At 43.0% G+C, this 24,002-nt stretch overlaps 1 protein-coding gene across 1 annotated transcript; it reads left to right on the forward strand.

Moving 5' to 3' along the window:
- Nucleotides 1-1,637: 1,637 nt before the first annotated feature.
- On the forward strand, nt 1,638-9,958 carry GREM1 (gremlin 1, DAN family BMP antagonist). Its single transcript, XM_004687948.2, has 2 exons — nt 1,638-1,795; nt 9,346-9,958. The coding sequence occupies exon 2, from the start codon at nt 9,347-9,349 to the stop codon at nt 9,899-9,901; it is 555 nt and encodes a 184-aa protein (XP_004688005.1). The 5' UTR covers nt 1,638-1,795; nt 9,346; the 3' UTR covers nt 9,902-9,958.
- Nucleotides 9,959-24,002: the final 14,044 nt, after the last annotated feature.

A 24,002-nucleotide genomic window follows, 5' to 3' on the forward strand; every position in this document is an offset into this window, starting at 1 on the left:
GCCTTAAATGTTTTGGGATTACTTTTGACTACCTATTTCTCCCTCAGCTCACTAAATTCGGATGACTTTTCAAGCCTCTTGAAGTTGGAATCCTGCAGGCAGCTATAAGATGGCTCACGGGGGGATCTGAAAAAACATTATTGACAAAATATGTAAGGCACAACCTCCAATTCATGGGTTTGCACAAACAAACGTGCACATGATGAGATTCTCTAAATATCGATTTCATGCCGACTTCTCCCTAGTTGCATTTATTTAAAAAACTCTAATTCAACTTCCTAACAGTATCTAGTAGGTGTTCACTGTTTTTGCCCCCACCTCCTACTGCCTGCCTAAAGAGGAAAAAAAAAAAAATCATGTCGCTTTTTTACTTTTGTTTTTCCTCGCCAAGGACTTAAATCACAGATGTTTCAGAAGTACCTTTGATGGGTTTCATCGTTTTGTTTATTTTGTTTCAGTCGTTGCAGACACCTTCCAACTTCCTCCTACAACAGAGTCGTCATCTGACCTGGCTGAGGAGCCATCTGCTGACCTTGCAGCCGGGTTGATTTTTGCACGGGCTGTAACTTCCACGCGCAGAACATACGGCCTTTTTGAGAAACCAATTTTCAAGCTGAAGAACAAATGAAAGTGTTCGCTCATCTTTCAAAAAATACTTATGCGCTCGGTCTGTTCGCCACTATTCATTGGGTTCTTAGTAATGAATACAGAATGTGACATCCGTTTTTCACATACGTTAAGTTTTCGTCTTAAATTTCGGGGAAGCTATTTCCTGACGCTTTGTTTTTCCTGATTTATTCATCTTTAACGTGCAACACAAAACTTCTTCCCGGCTAGCGATAGCGCTCTCTCTTTTCAAAAGATGGTTTAGAAATGGAAACCTTGATTTGTGAGGGTCCTTGTAGGCGGACTCTACCCCATACTTCTGTCTGCACACTCCCAGCCGAGGCCGCCAACATCTGAGCCGAAAGAACTCGTGGCGGGTGAGCAGAGGAGAATGTCATATTGGCAACAGGCTTCTGCTCGCGGCCGTGAGCCCGCCTAGGTAAACCTGGGCGCCGAGGTCAGCGCCCTCGAAGTCGGGGCCCTCCGGCGGAGCGGCGCTGGAGCCGCGGCGATCGCCCCCCCAACCCCCCCCAGGAGCGCCGCAGTCCCGCTCCCTCGGAGGGAAAGAACCGCCTCATCTGCCGTGATCCCACAGAAATCTTGCTCTTCCTAGGGCACTGTCCACTACCCAGCACATCGCGGGACCGACGCAGGCAAAGCGGAGCTGGCGAAAGGAAAAGCCCAGGCCTGGGGCGGAGGAGGAATGAGGGGCCAGGAGCCTGGGGGATTTCCTCCCGCGCTTCCCCCTCCAACGGGAGCGGAAAATGTGATTTGCTGTGCATTCCAGGCGCGGTTCCCTGGGGTGACCTCTCCCAGCCGGCCTGGGCGGGGGGAGCAGACAAAGAGGCGAGGCAGGCGGAGAGGGGACCCCGCGGGGAGGCAGGAGGGGTGCGGGGGGCGGGGGCAGTACCGGGAAAGGGGGCGGATAGCGGGTCCGGCAGCGGCGGCGGCGCCTGGCCAATGGAGAGGCACGGCCCCGGGCGCCGCGCTCCGCTGCCGGCATTTAAACGGGAGACGGCGCGATGCCCCGCACTCGGTGTGCCCTCCGCGGACCGGGCGACCCAGTGTGCAGCTAGAGCCTTACTCTCTGCCCAGCTGACCCCGCGCCGAGCCCCGGCGGCTCGGGCCGCGGCCGCACACAGCGCCACGCGTCGAGAGCGCAGGTCCCGAAGACCCGCCTCAGTGACAGGTGAGTGCGGACGGGGCGTGAGTGTGTGTGCGTGTGTGTGAGTTTGCGCGCGTGTTTAGGGGGACTGTGTACGCTCCAAAGTTCCGTGCGGTGCAGACTGGTTGCGGCCCAACAAGAGCGCAAGTCGAGGTCGTGAGGTTTTGTAGGGTCAACCAGGAAGAACCTTTGCGGGGCTGTAAGCTGCCGAGGTCCTGGCTGCTGGGACCTCACTAGTGCGGTCTGCCCGAAAGGTTGGGAAAGAGGATGCCTGTCAACAGCGAGCTCGATAGCCGGGCATCCCACTGCCACTTCCGAGGGCCTGGCTAATGTGCCTTTGGCGCGCGTGGCAACGCAGCCTTACCAGACCTGCCCATATAGCACGAGCGCGAATTTCAGGCGACTCGAGCACGGGAGCAGAGGGATAGAGTTGGAGCAGCGGGGAGCAGTGGGGACCTAGGAATCGGCCACAGACCGCGCAGCAAGTTACGCCGGCAGCATGCTCGGTTTGGGGCATTGGCATTGGGCCCGGGGACTTCTGGGGGCGCACGTCGATTTGTCGTGAGCGATGCCACCACGGGCTAGTGGATACCGAGATCCACGATAGGCCCGTTTACCCGTTCCCTAGGTGAAACGGAGACTCGGGCTCAAGTGGAGCCGCCGGGTTTGGCCACTGCAGAAACCTAAGGGTCGCGTAACCATACAACTGAAGTGAGGTTGTGCTGTCTCCCACTGCAATGCCAGAGAGCCTGCCGTGCTCACACCACAAATACATCCCGCACCCACGTGCTGGCTGAGTATTCCTGGCGCCGGGTTCCCTCTTCCAGGCTTCTCGCCGCCCGGCATGCGCTGGGCTGTTCAGCTGACGTTCAGGCGCCAGGCGGCTATAGCCTAGCCTGAGGCACTTCCGCGGGTACCGCTTACTCTGCGTCCCAGAGTCCTTGGTCTCGGCTCACCGCGCTTCACTAGCGACGGATGACGCGGGATTGGTGACAAGGGGCAGGCCCCCGGCTTGGGCGCCCAGGCCGTCGCTCTTCCTCATCTGCCGCCTTGCTCACCCTGCGGACCCCTCAGCAGTTTGCGGAGCAAGAGAGTGTCGGTGTCGGGGCTGTCATCTCACCGCGGGAGTTATTTGTAGGCTTCCGATTTAGGAAGAACAGAAGCATCCCCACTCTCATTTGGCATTGTCCTCAGCTCTGCCTTGTGGGCGCCTGAGCCTGGCGTTTCACCCTGCAGGGGTTAAGCAAAGGTTCCCGGGAGAGTGGGGGTGGGCACAGACAGAAGGTGGTCAGCCTCTGCAGTGAAGTCCTTCTCGCGCACCCAGAATTGGCCGGGCTGGACTCGTCAGTCGAACCCAGCTGCCCCTTGCCTTCCCCAAACCTACTAGGAATCCCAGCTCTTAAGGACAGAGAAAGGGCCTGAATGTTAGGGGGTTATGATCTCTTAAGTGGTACAAGGGAGAGAGGCGACCATCAGTAGGTAATTAGATCTCCTGCGGAAAAGAACAGATGCCAGCGATGTGCCTCTCTGTTTATGTTCCTCTTTCGAGATGGTGCCAGGACACGAGTTGATTAAAACAATCTACTGTGTTAAGTGGGTCACCAGGGTTTTAAGCCGTCCCAGGGACCCGAGAGTAGTGGTTTCCTTCTGGCTATACACACAAGTTAAATAAATAGCAAAGAAGAGGTTAAGATAACCCCTGTCCCTGAGTGAGGAGTCTTCTTTCACCCCAGGGCTTTGCAGTAGCCCTCCCCTTCTTCTTTTGGAAGGGGGTTGGTATGTGGAAATTGAAGGGAAGTTACAGATTTTCATCTCCCTCTTGGCATACCCAAGTATGCAGCAGTATATAATCTGATTACTATCACTGGATAAATGGCATTGTCCACTTCTTAGTATTAACTAATTATTTAAGGGTTCTTTAGAGCTATTGCTACTAGTGAGTTTGTGCGTGCGTGTGTATGTGTGTTTAACCCTCAGTCATTGTAGAATTAACATGATGTAAACGTTGTAGTTTTACAGGTTTCTTAGTTTCTTAAACATTTGATGTGATGTTTTTGTAAACTACAGTCTATAGGAGACCCAAGTTGGCTAATGTATCATTAATAGGAGTGGTAACATGGAGGGAAGAATAGAAACCATTTATGTCTCTCATCTCTGAGCGTTGCCTGTCCTGTCTTCTAGACTGAAGTCCTCAGTCTAATGCTTAAGTATTAAAACTGATAAAATGCCAGAAAGTTTTATGCCACAAACCCCTCTCCTAGGAAATGTTTGTTGACAGTAAAGTTGTGGAGCATGTCCTAGAAGAGAGAGTAAAGAACAATGGTGAAAACCTAAACCTTTTATGTAAAGGAAAAAGAGGAGGGGGGAGGTGACTGAAGTATCCAACTGAAAGGCACAGATTAGGCAAGTGTTACCAGCCCATGTCTTACATCTGCAAGGAATTGTGTTTAGTTTGAACACATGCTCTTAGAAATGCAAAGTACAATAGTATTTCCTCGGACAAGAAGTATTTTCCTTCACATGTGAAGACGAAGATACAAAATAGATAATTACTTGAGTTACAATATTCTTCAAACTTTATTTCATTAGAAACAAGTCCATGTGTCCCTTGTTAACTTCTGCGCTGTGTGTGCGTGAACTGTGGCTAAGACAGTTCAATAGACCTGGCCGCGACTTTGGTTCTGCCACAGGGGAACATCTACTTCATAATTCATTGTGAAATAAATATATAAAATGTAGTCAGAACTTAGCATAATGTTTGGTATGGTAAAGGCTCAAAAAAAATTCCACTCATATTATTAGTGGCAGTATTAGGAAGGACAGTTAAAAATGGCACTTGTATATATCACAGGGTGGTCCAGAATTTTAATCCCATATTTCATTGACACAAAGACTAGCACACATCTTTCATTGTAGTACAGAACCTGTAACCTGGCTATCTCTCAAGCATGCTACTTAGTGGACATTTGATAGTTATTACTTTCTAAATCATTTCTCTCAACCACTAGAATTATATGCCACCATTAACATCACCAAAAACTCTTATGTTGAGCATAGAGCTTCTGGGATGGTAACTTCCAGATGATCTTCTTTCTGTTCTATGTGATGTTGGGCCCAGCATGATTCAGCTTGAACTGTCTTCAGCTTAGGGAGGTTGTGATTAGTGTACAAGCAACATATAGTTTGCCAACCACTCTTCTTAATTTTTTTGGTGGAACTTGTTTTTTAAAAAAAATTCAACTCAGGCTATTTTTTTTTAAGATTTATTTCTTTATTCAAATAGAACTGAGGTACAGGGGCAGTGAGATGATTCACCAGAGACAGAGTGGGGAGCAGAACAGGCAGATGGATGAAGTACACTGCTGAGGGGAGTAGTGGGTGTGTCAGAAGAGGTCCACCGTGCCATGTGGTCACCTCCCGGGCAGGCAGGGATGGAACTCATGCTGAAGTGGCTTTAGCTTCTTAGTGATGTGCTTTAACTTGCTGCGCCACCACGGAGGGCCCCAACTCAGTCTATTCTTAAGAAAAAATTCCTTACTTAATTTCTGTAAGTTGACTTCTTTGTTGTTCTTTAGTAAATGAACAATAATCTTGGCCTGAACTTAGGGCTTTTGCTGTCAATTACCTTACTGTTATTGTTATACTATTTTTATTCTGGGTGAGTAATTGGATCATGTCTGTTGACTATCTTTCTAACACTTGATTTAGCAGGAAGGGTTGACCAGACGTTACCAGGCAGAGACATCTGGCTTGCTGACCACTGCTTCTTCACTGTAACTCCCACTTAACACACCATTTAACTGATTGTGAGCAGGTTGGGTGGTTACAGTGAGAAATAGGCAAGAAGACTACCCCAAAAGACTGTCTCAATTTTTCCAAAGACATTAAGAACATTAGAAACAGGTCACATACAACATTTTTATTTCTTAGAGCCTTTGTGAAGATTGGAATAAATTGCCATGACCTGCACAAGAGAGAGGTGGCTGGTATGGGTTCTCATGGGCACAAAAATTTGTTGTTGATCAATAAGGGAAAAGTAGAAGAAAGCATCAGGTAAAATAGAACTGCTTGCCAAGTTTTTGCCTGTTGACAGGTACAATGAGGGAGAAGATAGTGTTTTAAAAAATAAAAAAAACAACAACCAGGGTAAGGTAGGTCTTGTTGGTAGGGTATATTGCAGATAAAATAACATAAAAATATGATAACGGTATTTACTGAAACAGCAATGTATTAAGTGGAACTTAAGGCAAAATTTGGCAAGAAGAAAACTGAAAAAGATAAAACAAAAAAAGGTCTTTATGGGTGGCATTATGGACTTGGGTCCAAGAGACCCAAGCTTTAATTAAATGATGTGAGTGGGTCATTTTATGGGTGGGTCATTTCATGAATGGAAATTATCACAAGATATTGCATTCCTATGTTGGATGTGAGCAATAATTCACAGGGACCTAAATCTGGGTTAGATTTGAATTGTGCTTTGATTATGGGACAATTTGCTAGGTGCTGATATGGAAAATTTTTTCCTTAAGGAATTTATATCTTCTTGATCTCCTCCAGGTCTCCATATTTACAGAGTGCAACTATTTAATGACAGTGCAATTGGGATTTCAAGAACAAGGCAGTTTTATTCCTTCACTGAATAATCAAGATCAGCTTGGTGTGTGTGTGGGGCAGGGGGAAGGGTGGATGTTGGGTGACCACAATGACTTGACAGAGCCCCTAGTTTCAGTTCTAATTATAGTTTAGTCCCCCTCACTTTTACTCATGTTGAATATGCAGTCCGCCTCAGAGTGTTGCTACTCTTGAGAAGCTGAGGCCTTTGTTGACTGAGATTCCTGAAGCTGGTTTTTCACTTGTCTCCAAATAATTATTTATAAAGTTTAAGAATTCAAAAGCTTTGCAATAAGCACTGAAGATCATTAAAGGTTAGTAGTCTTTTCCTTAAAAAGTGAAAAAAACAGTGCATAATATTTTTCACATCTAATAAACCTTATTTTGGGAAAAATTAAGTATTCTTAAACCAACCAACCAACCAACAAACAAACCAGCCTGTCACTCTAGACCGCTTCGGTTTATGAGGTATGCACGCACCCATAGGAATGGGAAATCTGTCCAAATTAAAACTGAAAACCACAATTGACTCATTTTGAATTTACTGCTTTATGATGGTTTCTGCTTAGTGAATACAATGACTTGAATTACAAAGTAAAACTCAGAGCATGCCACAGGGGATCAGGTTAAAAAGTGGACATTAAGAAGTTCCCGAGGTTGGGAAGGTCAGAAATCTAAAGGATTATGAAGAATGGGGTGTACCTCTCCACAGCACATGTGAAGGCAACTGAAAGTGTAAAGGAACTCTCTAAGTCAATGTGCTCCACAACAATCACTTCCTTACCAGTTAGCTGCTTCTCTGTCAGGCACTCACGAATAAGTCCTCATGGCTGTCAGATGTTGTACTTGTTTGATGATAGATGTGGAAATGCCAGGAAAAAAGAATTGATATACAGAGGGTCCTAAGTTGGCTGGGTGAAAGGGCTGGACTGTCTGGGTGGGAGTGGGGGCTAGTCTTATGAGGTGACCCTGCAATCAATGTACATCCCCAGTCAGTCCCAGGTGGACCCCTGCGCTGGGCTCTGAGGCTCCCAGAGGTCTGAATCTTTCCTAGAGTCCATTTCTAAAAGAGCTGGAGGATATGGGAGACTAGGTCTGGGCATAACTTGTATGCTCCTCTCTGGAAGTAGGCCGAGAGCGAATTTTAGTTTAGATCCTGACCCAGATTGAATAAATAGCAGAAACTTGTGAAAGCTTCTCAAATTCACAATATATTTGCCCAGGAGACTGAACAGTCATGGTTCAAGTTATCCTGGTCTCTGGAGAAAATCAGCACTGGTTTATAACTAGACTTTTCTCATGAGTGATTTTTTAAAGACAAAACAACAAAATTAATTTTTTGTTGTTGTTGGGGGCAAAAAAGTTTCTGTTTAAAGAACAGGGATATTGTAACATAAACTGACAAAAACCAGGGAGTCTGCAGTGAGAGCAGGAACTAAATGTCACATTATCAGCTTCAAATTTGAATTTGCCCCACAGTATTAGGTTAACATTGGAGATGGTGCCATTTAAGGCTATTTTAAGTTAAATGTTTAATTACCTTCATTTGAGATTATCCTTCGGGTTGAATGGTCTTTACTTACCAAGGGTCTGTTCCTGGACAACTGTGGAGTTCATAATCCCTTTGTCTTTGAATGATAATTGCCCACGCTAATAGTGCCAAGGTGTGTAGTTCCTTAAGGTCCATGCTAAGGTTACTATTAAGTTGCACTTTGTGGTTATCAGGTATAACACGGGTGCTCAAAAGTGAGTGGGGTGGGGATGGTGTGTGTATGCATCGGGGGAGGGTAGAATAAATAGGTGAGTCACAGCTGTGTTATTAGGTTCAGAAAACCATGGAGCCGGGGCAGGGGAAACTTCAGGACTTAGGTCAGATATTTGTTATGGCCTGAGAAGGGAGACCGTGAATTGGAAATTGCCATTGAAAATAAGTCTTTCCTTATTTTAATAATCCTCATCTGTGCCCCTTAATGGCAAGTACTTCAGTGCTTCAGATCTGCATTTTAACAATCTCCCCAGATGTTGTCTACCAGTTTTGAGAAGTATGTCCTAGGAGAAACTCAGTCATCTAGTGCTTCTCTCTTGCACTCTTTTAAAAAATATGCTTCAAGAATAGCCCTCCTTTCTCTGCTTTACACTCTGAACTCAATTCATTTCTCACCCTCTCTCCATTATGGCTTTCCTGTCAGTGTCCCCCTTCTCTGCCTCTACCCACCTCTTTGATTATTTTTCTTGCTGTTGGTCCTATGCCATTGCTCTTTCTGACCCATAACTAGCTCCCAACTCATCCACAGTAACTCAGTGTTATTGTTTATTCAACATGTCTGTGACATTTATTGATATAAATACGTACATGGACCTGTTCTCTTGTGTCCATTTTTCTACCTCCTAAATTGTTTACACACACCACACCTGCATACATGAGTGACATAATGAATATTCATGCCCAGTTTAAAAAGGAGAATAAGTGAGCAGTCTGGGAATTTTAAGAGTTACATATTATTAGGTAAAGGAATTCATTCTGCTTGCAATACTGCTATATATTTGGTTTGTTCTCAAGTTGCTTTCAGTTTTACATCCAAGAGAGGTGGAAAACTGGTATTGGTACAATAGGGACACGTCAAATATGGTCAGATACAAGAATAAAGGCAACAAGTGACATCAGTCCAAGTCCCATGTAGTTGGTGTCTGGAGTCAGGAGGAAATTCCTGTGGGAACACAGGAATTATATATGAATATATAATGAATAACATATATCCATTATATCACTCATATTTATGGGTGCAGTGTGTGTCTGGATGATTAATGGGAATAACAGAACCTGGTTCATTGCGATAGTGTGAGCAGTAAATGAAATATTTTCCATGAAGTAACAAGTGCTGATAAAATGGTAGCTGCTGTTATTACTGTTTCATTAAGTAACTTCCGTGGTTCATGTCTCCAATCTCTCTTCGCTCCCTCAGCATGAGTCGCACCGCCTATACAGTGGGAGCGCTGCTTCTCCTCTTGGGGACCCTGCTGCCAGCTGCTGAAGGGAAAAAGAAAGGGTCCCAAGGAGCCATCCCCCCGCCAGACAAAGCTCAGCATAACGACTCGGAACAGACTCAGTCTCCCCAGCAGCCAGGCTCCAGGAACCGGGGGCGGGGCCAAGGGCGAGGCACAGCCATGCCAGGGGAGGAGGTGCTGGAGTCCAGCCAGGAGGCCCTGCACGTGACAGAGCGCAAATACCTGAAGCGAGACTGGTGCAAAACCCAGCCGCTCAAGCAGACCATCCACGAGGAGGGCTGCAACAGCCGCACTATCATCAACCGCTTCTGCTACGGTCAGTGCAACTCCTTCTACATCCCCAGACACATCCGGAAGGAGGAAGGCTCCTTTCAGTCCTGCTCCTTCTGCAAGCCCAAGAAATTCACCACCATGATGGTCACTCTCAACTGCCCTGAACTACAGCCACCTACCAAGAAGAAGAGGGTCACTCGTGTGAAGCAGTGTCGGTGCATATCCATCGATTTGGATTAAGCCAGGTATACCCAGTCTGCCCTAGGGATGCAATCCCAGGCAGGCCCAGAGCCAGACCTAAAGCAACCCGATTCTTAACTTGGCTTAACCCTAGAGGCAAGAAGAACCACCGCCTTCTGCAGGAGCCTGCTAGTGCGTAGTTTGTGTGCATGAGTGTGCTAGAGCACACTTTCTATTATGCAAAGGTACCCACTTCCCCCTGCCTGGCACAGAAAGCCCACACTACCTGGGCACATTCAAAGGAGCAGGGTTGTGGTCTGGTTCTGCCTTTGTCTTCTCGCCCCCCTGGGTGCTAGAATCTCCTTTCAGAGTGAGTGTTGATGGAAGAGGCTACTGTGAGGGCAGGAGGCGACTGTAGACTTGGCAAAGGTATTTCAACCTGTACCTGCTTGTCCCCACCCTCCCTTCCCCAGACTGGCCCTTCTTCAGTTCTGCTCCCCTTTCTGCCAAGGTTTCTAAATGAACTCTTGAATGCAGAGATCAATGTTTCCCATTTGGCAAGACCCTTTAAACTGGGGGTGGTTGGCAGAGGAAGGGTAAGAGGGAGAGAGGAATGAAAGAAGGAAGCAGTGGAGAGTGAGGCCAGCAAAACTCGGTAGTGAGAACAGTCTTGAGAGGAGACCTTCTCAAATATAGTGAGACCTGTGTTTTGGCAAAAGCTTTTTCTTAGTGTTTGACAGAACTCAAGTGAACAGAAGAGAAATGAGATAGGCCCAAAGTCCTTAATTTTGGTTGTTATTGTGATCTGCTAGAACCAATCCAAATCCAAACGTCAACCCTAAACCCTAAACGCTGACCATTCCTATTTTCGGAACAAGTGAGCTAAACCCAAAACCCCCTTCTGCTTTGCCTCTCAGGTGGATGATAGATGTAGTTCTTTGAGCTACATGCGAGGATGGCAACAGAATAAAAATGGCATAAGCAGAAGGGCCCAAGATCTTCCTTTAGCTTGGTTATAATCACCTCTTCCCCATTTCATTATTTCTGTGTAATGCTTCTGAGACCCACACACCTGTATTATAAAGACTTGTCTCTGCTGTGTGTACCTGCCATAGGGCCAGTCTAAGAGGAGAGAGCTTAGGGCCTGCTCCAGTTAAGCTAGAAGTATGTTTTTGAGTCATTTGTTCTAACCACTGTTAGAGAACTGAGCTGGAGAGAGAAGGAGATAGGAAATAAAGGAGATTGCCTTCACCAAGGAGTAGCTTGCTATCTGGGAGGGGACCTCCCATTCTTCCTTGGCCTCTGAGGGTCTCCTGGGAAAGTGCAGCTAATAAATGTGAGCATTTGGGTGCCTTAGAGAGGTGTGTGTTGCAGTAGGGTTCACATACATAGGAACCATTCAATTCTCAGTAGGCACTGTCTCCTGCTTAAACGCCGGCTAGTCATAATACCTGTTTAGGATTTACCTAATGGCCAAAGTGTAGGGTGGATGAACCTTACTGTGGTTTGCATTTGGCTAACCTGTTCCCCCTCAAACCTGAAGCTTTAGATTTAACCGCCCTTCCCATACTCTTCTTGCCCCACTAGCCGAGTCGTGTAATTCGGCAAACAAACACCACAGACTTGCATTTCAGTTGCCCATCAAAAGGCCCCAGTGTTCAAAGCACCATAAAGAGTCTGCTTTTATTTTATTTTGTTTTGGTCCAGTGCTCTCCCATCTAACAACTAAACAGGAACCATACTTTGAGGCAGAACTTATCTTGAACACCCAAAACGTTAGGTCTAATTTTAAAACTTTTAAACTCACTACTGATCATTCTACACGAGGTGAATTTGCGCAAACACATCATCTGTGCCTTTTGTGTACAGTGTATGCCCCAGCTCTAAATCTTTCTATCATCCACATCCTTCAACAATAAAGCACAGAATGGATTTAATTAAGCACACGAATGCGAAGCCAGAATTTTGAGGGTGGGGGAGAGGAAAAGAAACGGGAAGGAGCTGAAAATGCAAAACCACACTAGAGAGGAAAAATGACATTCAGAACTAGCAGACACTGGATTTCTCTTGTTGTTTTAACTCTGCCACAAGCATGCAATTTTGTTAAAAGGAGATGACTTAAGTTGGCAGCAGTAATCTTAGTAGCTTGTACCACAGTCTTGCATGTAAGTCGGATTTGGCTTAAGTAAAGAGAATTTCCTCAAAATTAACTTCACTGGGATAATCAGCAGCATAACTGCCCTAAAAAATACAGCACGAGCCAAAGAGGGAAACGCCTGCTTCTTTTTCTGTGCCTTTATTAAGAGTAGCACAAGTGTGGAATGTTCCCAATCGTTACTGACTGTGCCATATCTCTTCCGTATTGTATTGGAGTCACCGATGATGTAATGATAGGTTTTGTTCATTACTATAGTAGATTTTTTTAAATGACAAGACATTTGTGATCTTGAGCTTTCCTATGAAAATAATGCCATACACCAAATATGAATTCCATGATGTACACTTTGTGCTTGGCATTAAAAGAAAAACACATTCCTTAAGTCCGTAAGTTTTTTTTTTTTATTGTAGTTCTTCAAAGTTAAAAATGTAAGCGAAAAATCTGGAGGAAAGGATAATTTCCACTGTGTGGAATGTGAATAGTTAAACAAAAAGTTATGGTTATTTAATGTAATTATTAATTCAAATCCTTTGGTCACTGTGATTTCAAACATTTTTTTTTTCTCCTTTTTATGACTTCCTCTGAGTTGAGCAAAGACACACCGTGCATATTATTGGAAGCTTTTACCAGTCAGAGGGAAAATACTAAACTCTTGACAAGTCTGAATATGCATTACAGAGTCAAGGCCTGAACTTTTATTATTTGAATGGAATGTTCCTTAAAGGTTAATATTTCTGAGGCAATATTAAGACAGATTTTAAATGTTATTTTGGAAGACTTCTGATGTGTGTATGTAAACAAATAGCAGGTAGTTCACCAGTCCTTTTAAGGAGAAAATTTCAAATGAACAGTGTATGTTTAGACCATTTATAAAGAACCAGTTAACGCTTAAGAGTGAGAGTAGTTCTATTGATCTGTCTTTCTCAAGATATTTAATATCAACTGCATTATGTATTATATCAGCTTTAATCATTTAAAAACAACAAAGGATTATATAGACTTTGATTGAGGTACTTTGCTGTGTATGAGGTTGAGGTAATTTGTGTCTAATAAAAGCTAATTGGATTTAAAGCAAAGTTTTGTGAATCTGTAATTAGAATTTCACCCCAATAATGTTCTATATAATCTTTCCCAAAAAGCAAACAATAAATCGAACTTCTTCTCTGTGTGTGTATATGTGTGTGTGTGTGTGTGTGTGTGTGTGTGTGTAACAGGTAGTGGGCCACTTGGCATGGGAAGGGAGGTACAAAAGGGATCATTAAATCATCTATGACCACAAAGGGGATTCATTCCACCTGACCTTCCAGATCTTTCTTGATTTCAGCCTCAGTTTGTGGCAGTGAAAAAAGCACCGTTGCAGTTCAAAGTAACAATTTCTTTCTCAGAAGTAGAAGGAAGAACTAATGAGGGTTATGTCTGTGTCTTTAGACAATGGAATGGTCGTCCCACAGAAAATATGAAAGCTTTATGTGAGCCAACTCTGGGAATAATGGGAGATTGAGCTTGACTCAGTAGGAAGAAAACCTTTCTTTTTTTTTTCTTTTTTACTTCCTTGAGGTAATGAGGGTTTACAACACTGTGTATGCTTTAGGGATATAAGTTCACACCTCTTCAGATGTATGTTATCACAACACACCCATCCCCAAAGCACTAACAATTCTCCACCACCTTCTATTGGGCCCCACTTACCCCAATCGTTTTGCTATGGCACCCTCAGTTCTGCAATCATTTTTCAAGGGTTTGTTTTTATCTGTTCCTTTGCTTTGTTTCTTTATAGTTCACATATGAATAGGAGTGAAATCATCTGGCATTTGTCCATTTCAAAAGGAGAACTTTTATTTATTAATGTGTGTGTGTGTGTGTATTACATCATTCTTCATTTTGTAGTTTTTTTCATCTCAGTTGTAATCCCCATTGACTTCCTACCACCACTTCACCCATGTGCCATCACCATAATAGAAGGGAGAACTTTTAAATAGTGAGATTCAGCAATGCCTGAGCTGCCTTTGACATGGTGAGCTCTGTGTCTTTGGGAATATTAAAACATATGCCAGATACCATTTGATTAAGACGTGAGGTTAAGAGAGTCATTGCCCTGGGCATACAACTGAACTAGTGGATATCTGCAGTCCCACCCTACTCAACTGCACAATACAGGACTTTCATTAGATATTGATTCTCTGACTAGATAATGAAAATCTCAGCAGCTATATATGAAGTGCTTATGCTAGACACTGTGCTAAAGATTTTATTTGTATTGCTTTCACATCTACTCGTCATGCAACATTTGTGCTGTTATTGTCCTTACGAGGGGCTGGCGAACACACAGGGTTTTACTCCAGCACTTGTGCACCAAACACTATACACAATGATGACATTTTTGATTAATACCAGTTTGTGCTTTTAAGGACAGAACACAGTATCAAAAAACATATTCAATCTTGATTATTCACATCAAGTGATTAAGGCTACCCTGAGGTTGGAGTTGCCATCCTCAGGAGCCTTTGCTCTGCAGCATTCAGCCAGATACTCTTTGCACCCTCTCTTTTTGTTATGGCCTCCATGGACTTGAAGGGCAATGACGGTTGCAGGAGACAAGGTCCTCAGATAAGTCACCCTCAGGAGGTAATATCTGAACAGCTCTTAAAAGGGTAGTGAAACATGATACAGAAAGGTATTCTAGGTTTAAAAATTAAAAGTATTTGATGGGATGTCAACAAAAATGTAGAGTGAGGAACTCTGAAAATCCCCTTCTCTATAAAACCAGTGAAAAATTGGCAATAGTCAGAATCAACTGTTTAGAACTCCAGAAATTAACCAAGGAGTTGCAATAGTCTGGGGAGCATTTATTCAACAAAAAGTTTGAATCTCTGTAAGAACATTGAGCATTGTGACATTATAATCTGTCTTTTTTTATCTTCCTTCTCCAACTTCTTAAAAGTCTTAACAACTAGCAGTAGGCAAATACCAAGCAATGTGGCAGCCACTGGTCAGATTCCCAGAGAATTCCCTGATTGCCAGGTCATTATTTGAGCTGTCAGTCCAGGAGACCCCGTTTTTAAGGATATCTTTAGGTAGGGCTAGATTGGAAGCTCCCACTGTGAAGTACTTACTGAACACACCTAGAAGTAAGTGATGGTTTTTGTGGCCAAATTGAGCAGTGGAGAATGGTTGGAACAAAGAATATGCTGAACAAAAATCTTAAAAGGAAAATCTGAGAAATGTGCTTTCCTTAAGACTTTGAAAAACTTCAAATATATTATGGAGAGTCAAGAAAACCAAATGTATGTCTAGGGTTGTGGGCATGCCCAGGGCTGTGCCCACTTTAGGATCAATCTGAGGCCTTAAGCTCTTACCTCAGGCTGACCTTGAGGAGCTACAAAAGCAGGAAGTGAAGGTGAGGGAGAGCTGTCAACTGCCTAACTGAGTGTTGAAAGAGTGTCCCAAAATTCACAAAGCCCACCAGTAAAGACTGGTAGACTCATTGGTTCCAAATGTTTAAGGGAATCACTTTTCAACTATTAGTTGATACTAAGTTAACCATGTAAAGACTTCAGTGACCACATATAAACACAATACAGAATTTATAGAATTAGTTCAGAAAAGTCACTAAGCAAAGAAGCAAACAATAACACACAGCAACAAGAAATCCTGGGGAAGGAAAAAGGTGATTTCAAGTGCTGCCACATTATAATACTGAAAATGCTCAGTTTTCAGCAAAAAAAAAATTGTAAGACCTGCAAAGAACCAAGAAATCATGGGAAAGGAAAAAAATGATGCAAACAAAGAAACTGACCCTGGGAAGCTCAGATATTGGATTTATTTGACAATGACTTTAGATCGATTGCTTCAAATATTAAAGAAACCATTTCCATGGAATTTAAAGGAGATAGGAGAATGAAAGTTCACCAAATCATGAATACTAATAAAGAGAGTGAAACTGTAAAAAAAGAACCAGATAGAAAGTGTGAAGTTCAAAAGTATAATAATTGAAATGAAAAATTTACTAGAGGGGCAGAACAGATTTTATCAGACAGAAGTAATCTGACAAATATTTATCCAGAATGGCGAGAGGGAGGGAGGGAAAGGGAAAGAGGAAAGGGGGGAGATTGAGGGGGGGGAGGGACAGAGAGAGAGAGAGAGAGAGAAACTGGGAATGCCAACAACCATATGTCAACAAATTAGATGAAATGGACAAATTCCTAGTGTTACAAGGAGTCTGATATCACTGGTGTTTAACAACCAACATCTTTTAACCTCATGCTTCCCTTTGCTTCACACATCTGGCCAAACTGATAAGAAATCCTAGATTCCCCCTCTTCAGTGAGGGGATAATCGAACCTTATAAACATAAAGCTCTGCCTGCATGTGGGAACCTTCATCCCAGTTTCAAAAGAAATTGTATTTTGAATTTTCCTTGTAACTAGTCTACTAGATTCATTTTCACATATCTTCAAAATCTTATTTTTATTAAATATATGAATGACTGTTCTTGATTACAAACAATAGAATTCACTCTAATTAACTTAATTACAAAGAGACATATTAAAAGTCTATAGGCAGGTAGCTCACAAAATCTCAGGAGAGCAAGTAATTTTAAAAAAGATTTATTTATTTATACATACAGAACTGGGGTACAGGCCAGAGATACAGGAGTGATGAGATGATTCACCAGAGTCAGAGTGGGGAGCAGAACAGGTCGATCGATGAAGTACACTGAAGTACAGGGCTGAAGGGGAACAGTGGGGCGGGTAAGGAGAGGTCTGTGAATCGTCTTGGGAGGTGGGGGTGGCAGGTGTCAACTTGCACTGAATCGGCTGCAGCTAGCTTCCAGTGCTGTGTCCTAACCCATTGCACCAAAAGGGAGGGCCATGAGCAAATAATTTTATGTGGAGGCAAAAATAAGTATAAAATCCAGAAATGAGCTAGCCATGGCAATGGCTCAGCACAGTAGGGGACTATTGAAGAAAAACACCACTGGTTTGTCCACTGTTCATCACTTATGTCCCTAAAGACAGCCAGCCGGAATGCTGGCGAAGCCAGGCTCTCTTCTCAGGGTTTGACAGAAATTACCGGAGCCCCCGTGACTGATCGCTGACTCAGGTTAGTTACTTCTGCCTGTCAGTCTAGTTGGCGTTGCTGGCCAACCGCAACTGGGTGCGAATTATAAACATTAGTTTCAAGGGCGACTGGGAACTGCAAGTATTGGAGACCGTCTGGAAAGAAACTGGACCAGGTGCCAAATGGACAAGATACCACAAAAAGTAAATCAAGAAATGGGAGTTTTGAAAGAAATAGTTTTCTGTGAGGGTAGGAAGAAAGGTAATCTCTTGTTCAGTTAGAAGAATTTCATTTATTCCTCTTCTTTTTTTTTGACTCCTGATTCATGCCTGTCGTTAGTTGAGTTGATTGTTCTGGATTTGGTGCATGCTGAGTTTAATTCCTGAAATAATAAACCTAAACAAGATTGGTCAGGTGAGGTTGTGGTTGCTTGGCGTTCCAGTTATATACTGTATGAAAAACTACTTCAAAACTCAATGGTTTAATTTTTTTTTTTAAATTTTAATTCTCATGGTCCTATGTTGACTGGACTCCAGTGAATGATAATTACCCAGGGTAGAATTTCCTGTTATTGCTGCTATCAGATTGTTCCTTGGGGCTGGAAGTTTTGAAGATTCAACTGGGATAGATGTTCCCAATGACTCATTCACATGACTGCCATATTGACTGTGGAAGTTTTGGTTCAAGTGGTCTCTTTGTGTGCCTTGAGCTTCTGAGAATATAGTGGTTAAGTTCCAAGAGAAAATGTTGCAAGAAAATGAAGCCCCTTAAAGCTGGATCTGAAATCCACACTATGCCACTTCCATCGTTATTCAAATGGTAAAAGTGGTTACAGATTTTGTCTAGATTCAAGCAAGGAGGAAACCCGGCCTCATGACAAGAGAGGTGTTAAATAATTTTCTGCCATCTTTAACTTGCCACATCTGACTTCACTGGTTGGGTGAAGGGACATGGGGGTTCAGTTTTGCATATACAATTTTTGACTCAATGTTTTATTCAGACTTACACCTCATGGTGAAATCCGTCTTCTGCTGTATTTTGTCTGTCTGTTCCACTTAGGATTTTTTTTTAAAGATTTATTCATTTATTCCTACAGAACTGGGATACAGGACAGAGATGAGGAGGGTGAGAGGATTCACCAGAGACAGAGTGGGGAGCAGAACTGGCAGATCGACGAAGTACACTGCTGAGGGAAGCAGCGGGCGGGTCAGGAGAGGTCTGCCACACCATATGGATCTCCTGGGGCAGGCGGGGATCGAACTCATGCAGAAGTGGCTTAAGCTTCTTAGTGCTGTGCTTTAACCCTCTGCGCCACCAGGGAGGGCCCACTTAGGATTTTTTAAAAAAGATTTATTTATACATAGAGAACTGGGGTACAGGCCAGAGATGCAGGGGCAGTGAGAGGATTCACCAGAGACAGAGTGGGTCAGAGTAGGCCGACCAACAAAGTACAGTGCTGAGGGGAGCAGTGGACAAGACAGGAGAGGTCTGCCCCATGCGGATCACCAGATCACCGGCCAGGGCTGGAACTAGCACTGAAGCGGCCGCTGCCAGCTTGCAGTACTGCGCCCTACCCTGTTGGGCCACCAGGGAGGACCACCACTTAGAATTTTTAACTCCAGTTAAAGCTTTGTCCATTGAGCTGTGCGATTTCGTTCTCCCCAGGCTTCTATTTCCCAAAAAGTTTATTAAAATCAGTCAGTTATTATTGTTTTCTTATTTGTTGTCCTTATGTATTTGTACCTTTTAAATTCTTTACAGTCATATCAGTGCAGTTTCACAAGGAAGAAAGGAAAAATTTGTGTATTTTTTTTTTCTTTTCTTCATGTGTTCACTTACTTAAGTCCAACAAAAATTTCTACCCATCGTTTTCTGACAACAATTTGATGTTGTAGAGGGCTTTAAATAAAAAATATACACTTTGGCCCACGTCATTTGTTTGTTTCTCATTAATTTGGAGAGAAAGGCAGGACAAACATTAAAATGATCTTTATTTTGGAGGAAAACAAAGTGAAATCAGAGACATAAAATGATTTGTACTATGTTACGTGAGTTGTTTGCTTTCTTATAAATCTTCTAGGAAAGTGTTCTGGTATTAAGTCAAAAGGTGATAAGGGCAAGTCAAAGAAAAAGAAACTCATTTTTCTTTTTATTTGACTGGGAGGATATAGTGCAGGGAAATAGAAAAGCTGGAATATATATAGCCTTGGACCAGCCAGTTCACAACTCATTTATATATAAATAAGCAGTTGTGTTGGGCAGGCCAGGAAACTATTGAGGAACAAACTAGAAAGACTTTGATGACCTAGCTCAGTTTCCTACCTCAGGCCACACTGCTCATTCTGTTCACTTGATCCACATGGTTGGATGTGAGAAGTTTTTCCCACATCCCTTTGCAGAAGCTCATTTTGGCGGAGCTCATGGTAGTGACTTTGTTTCAAAGAGGAAGACCCTATAATGTCTCCCAGGCATACTACAAAGGAAATGTAAGTCATCAGATAGTTGGATCTGGATCTGGGCCAGGATAACTCGACTCTTCTTGTAGAAGGTGCCATGGGATCTATAGTGATGGCAGATGATGGAAGAAGTGGGTCTCCTTAGCTTTATGTCTTGTCTGAAAGATGATAACCATGCTAATAAATTTAGTGCCACATTCTTTATGGTGTGCTCATCCGACCTCTAGAATAAGGCCATAAACCATAATGGGGTCCATGGTGCTTTCAATTATTAGACATTCATTTCTGCTCTTCATTTTTTCCCTTCTGCCAAAGTTTGGTTTTTATTGATGTGCTTTCTGGAGGCATGGGAGAAAGCAGGGTGGAAAAAAAGGCCCACTTTTAGAAATATGAGAAAAATTATATGTCCATCAAAATAAAACCTAGACTCCCTAATGGGGGAAGACAATATTTTTGTAATTGTATCTGCAATAAATACATAGACATATCATAAAAAACAGATATGGGGGGCATTCCTGATTCTTTTTAGGCAATATGCTATTTTATGTGATCAACACTCTAATTAAGATTTTTTTTCTTTTAGTAGTTGGTAATATACAACCCAAGCTTTCAGGCTTTTTTTCTCTCCTATAAAAGCAGGAAGATATCCAAAGAAGAGTTTATGGGATGTGGCACTGAACTCCAGAAAGAGACTGAATTTCTCAAGAGAAAAATGGAGCAGACTAGAAGTCAATGTTTAAGATTGTTATTTGGTTTCTTGCCCTGATACTCAACATGGAAATTTTGCCTCTCCAGTGGTTCACAAATCTGGAAGAGTTAGTTTCTCTCCTGCTGGGCTTTCCCTAAATATTTTATTAAACTCTTCACTTTCTCTCCTGTTAGATCTACTATCAAATGTGAATGTCAGATTCACACCAAAATCTCCCCTCTGATGTTTTTCTATGAAACAAATGAAACTGGGCTCTTTTCTTAAAATTAAAGAACTATGAACTTAAAGAACTATTAATGCTGATGAAAAATCAGATGGAGAGATATTAACCCCAGAAACTGAAGGCCCGCAATATCCTTCTGCTCTGAGACCATGTCAAGCAGTAAAATTAAAATTTCTCCCATTATTCTTACTTCTCATCCAAGAGTCTTTGTATCTGTGACTGACCATTTTTCATCAGCAACAAATGGCATCCCTATTCAAAAAGTAAGATTTTCAAAGTGCATCATGCCTCTTAGTGAAGGTTACCAACCTAGGACTATGTCATATCACTTGGTCATTTTTCAAGAAAACTTTTGGTTGTACAGAGCCCAGAACATTTCACCTGAAAGACTGAGGTAGATGAGTATAGGTGGGGAAAAGAGAGGCTTAGACAGCAAGTGAAGACAAAAGATTTTGGCTTTTACATTTACAAGTTTCCACAAGACACTTATACAGGTCAGAAAGAATTAGAAGAAAATGGCAGTGGAAGGGACTGAGCAATATCAAGAAATTGGCCAGGGTCCTTCAGTAGAAACTTTGTCTGTTATCTTGGAGAGGAAGTGAACCATCTTCATGGAAGATGCTGCTGGGACCGATATGCAAGATCCTAAAATGTGGAACTCGTATTGCCATTCCATTTCTCTCAGGTCCTTTTGGGATGAGGAATTGATGAGGGGGAAAGATTGGTACCGAGGCCCTGAGTTACTGGCAAATTCTCTTAATTATGCTGCTTACTTCTTTGATTGGTTCCTTGTGAGTCACTCTGAAAAAAAAAAAAAAATTATCACCTGTGTTTGTGGCATTTGCCCATGGGGGCAAATGAAATCGTGGTCCTGGACTGATGGAAGACTTACTAGCTTTGCATATTAAGAAAGGCATTCCATTGCCATAATTCCCTCATCTGTGCTACCAGGGCCACTTGAGATGTTATTTAGATAGGAAACATAGAATTTGTAGAGGCACTAAAGTTAATTTCTTGAAGAAGAGTACATTGGATCTTTCTTTTAAAACTGTTGTTATAGGAGATTTATGGTCAAACAAATCAGTACATTTTAACTAGAATGGAAGAAAGGAGGATGTATGTTTTTACCTAAATATTCTGTGATTCTTTTCCAACCCCTGATTTGGGCAAAAGATTATTCAAATAATCTAACACGGATGTTCATCCTCAGTTAGGAAGTTAGATTTACAAATCAGACAGTTCAAGCTTGAGAGATGGGAGTAGATGGCCTGGTCGGTAGACTGGGCCACATGATGACGACATAGACCCGCCCCTCGTTCCTGAAGGCTTTATACACGACCCTATGGTCAAAGTGTTGTGCGGCATCAGTACTTTTTCATACAATCCTGTGGAGCGTGTTTTGTTTCAAAAGTTGGAGGTTTGACTGATTCACCCAATATGCTTCCCTGGGAGCTAAAAAACCCATGTCCCCCATGCCCCCAAATGGAGAGAGTGGATGAATCTAGCGATTGGTAGGTAATGTGATCTGCCTTTTGTAGCAAGCCAGAAGCCAGATGTCCCCTCCCCTTTGATCTGAATAACACTTTAGGCTGCAGACAATAAGATTGGTTTTAAATTTATTGTCTCTTTGATTTCTGCATTCTAATGCTTTTTAAATTCTTTACACAAGACAGGGCTATATATAGGCAACTCGGGTGGTTCAATGGAAGCCAAAAAAATGCCAGTAGCTTATGAGAAGTGCTGGGTAGAGACTTGTGCATATTTCTCTGCAAAGAAACAAAGCTGATGAACTTAGGGGCAGGGATGTTTTTTCTTTTCCTGTCCTTTACTCCAAAGTGGAAAAGTTCCTCAGAGAACAGCTCTCTTAAAACAGAAATTTCAACTTAAATGAAGGAGCTTAAATCAGAATATCTTCCTCTTCCATCTATCACCTTCAGTCCTGTTAAAGTTTAATTCCTGCCCTTTTAGGAATTATTTATTTATTTATATTTATTGAGGTGACATTGGTTTACAGCATTGTATATGATTTAGAAGCATAGACCAACACCCTTCAGGTGGATGTCACCACACCACCCCCACTGTGAAGACACCTGTAGCTCTCCACCATAGTCCATTGTGGACTATGCTTTTGCTCTCTTGTTCCTGTCCTTGCAGATACTGCCTGTGTCAGGTGACCAGCTGAGGTCAAGTGCTTGATTTCATTTAGAATTATTGATATGGCAAAGATGAAAATATCTGAATCTAACCTGACCCTGTGAGAGGAGTTAAGTGGCATTGGGGAAACTCCTTTAGTTGTTATTGACAGAGACTTAACTGGACATGCAATCAAATGGGTGAAAACATTCAGTTCAATCCTGTCTTTAGGTGAATCAAACCACAATTGCCCCAAGATATCAGCCTATGCAGAACAACAGTGTGGGGAGATCAAATCTCAACAAACATAGCAGTTATGTGGCCTTGAATGAGTCATGACCTCCCTTCATCTTTGTTTTCTCTTCTGGAATATCAGGCTAACTCAAACTGAACTAGCATTTTATAAGTTTCAAAGATCTTTTTTTTTTTTTAAAGATTTATTTATTTATTTGTACAGAACTTGGGTACAGGCCAGAGATGCAGAGGGTGAGAGGCTTCACTAGAGACAGAGCGGGAAGCAGAACAGGCAGATCGACGAAGTACACTGCTGAGGGGAGCAGCGGGCGGGTCAGGAGAGGTCTGCCATGTGGTCACCTCCGCTCCGGGGCAGGCGGGAATCGAACTCATGCGGAAGTGGCTTTAGCTTCTTAGTGCAGTGCTTTAACCCGCTGCGCCACCAGGGAGGGCCTCAAAGATCTTTTAATAGACAGGATCTTATTTGAGCCTGTGAGGAAGCTGAATTAAAGGGAGGAAGGTGTCCTTGAAGCCTCATTAGTAGTCTGAGTAAGACAAAGGTGAGATGAGAACACTTTTCTCCAGGCCTCTGCCCACTGAGTCAGGTGCACACTCCTGCTCAGAGGCATGGGAATCACAGGGAGTGTTTACAAACAGATACAGTGATTACAGAGAAATCTTTCCCCTGCCTCCCCAAAATTCCCTATGAACTTCTCAGGGAAGAAAGGACAGGTCAGAAAAGCCCTCTGTGAGGTAATAATGAGAAAATAGCACATACTGATCTGGCTGCAGTCTGTGGAGCAGCTCACATTTGGGGCTCAGGAGCTGAGGTCCAGGGTCCCCCAGTGTCATCATATCTACCAGATTTTCTGGTCCATTTTCTACCGTTTCCTTGGATATCAGTTATTAGGCTGTAAAAGACTTCTTTCTACTTTATGCTTATGAAATTTGAACGATGGCCAGTCACAGCTGGAGCTTTTAAGTCTGATGGAGACAGTTTCCAAGAGAGGAGCCTTAGAAACTTACAGGATAATCAGGAGGGGTGGTGAAGTTGGGAGCAAAAGTAAAAGGTCCTCATCATAGAATAATCAGGTTCCTCTGATAAATTTCCTCAATGGCCACAAAGCTCAAAGTAATAAGTGTTTTGAAGAAATATGAAAAACACCTAAGACCCAGTCTCTAGCCTC

The sequence above is a fragment of the Condylura cristata genome, unplaced genomic scaffold (assembly GCF_000260355.1).
Source record: "Condylura cristata isolate star-nosed mole 26May11 unplaced genomic scaffold, ConCri1.0 scaffold00023, whole genome shotgun sequence".
Lineage (NCBI taxonomy): Eukaryota > Metazoa > Chordata > Mammalia > Eulipotyphla > Talpidae > Condylura > Condylura cristata.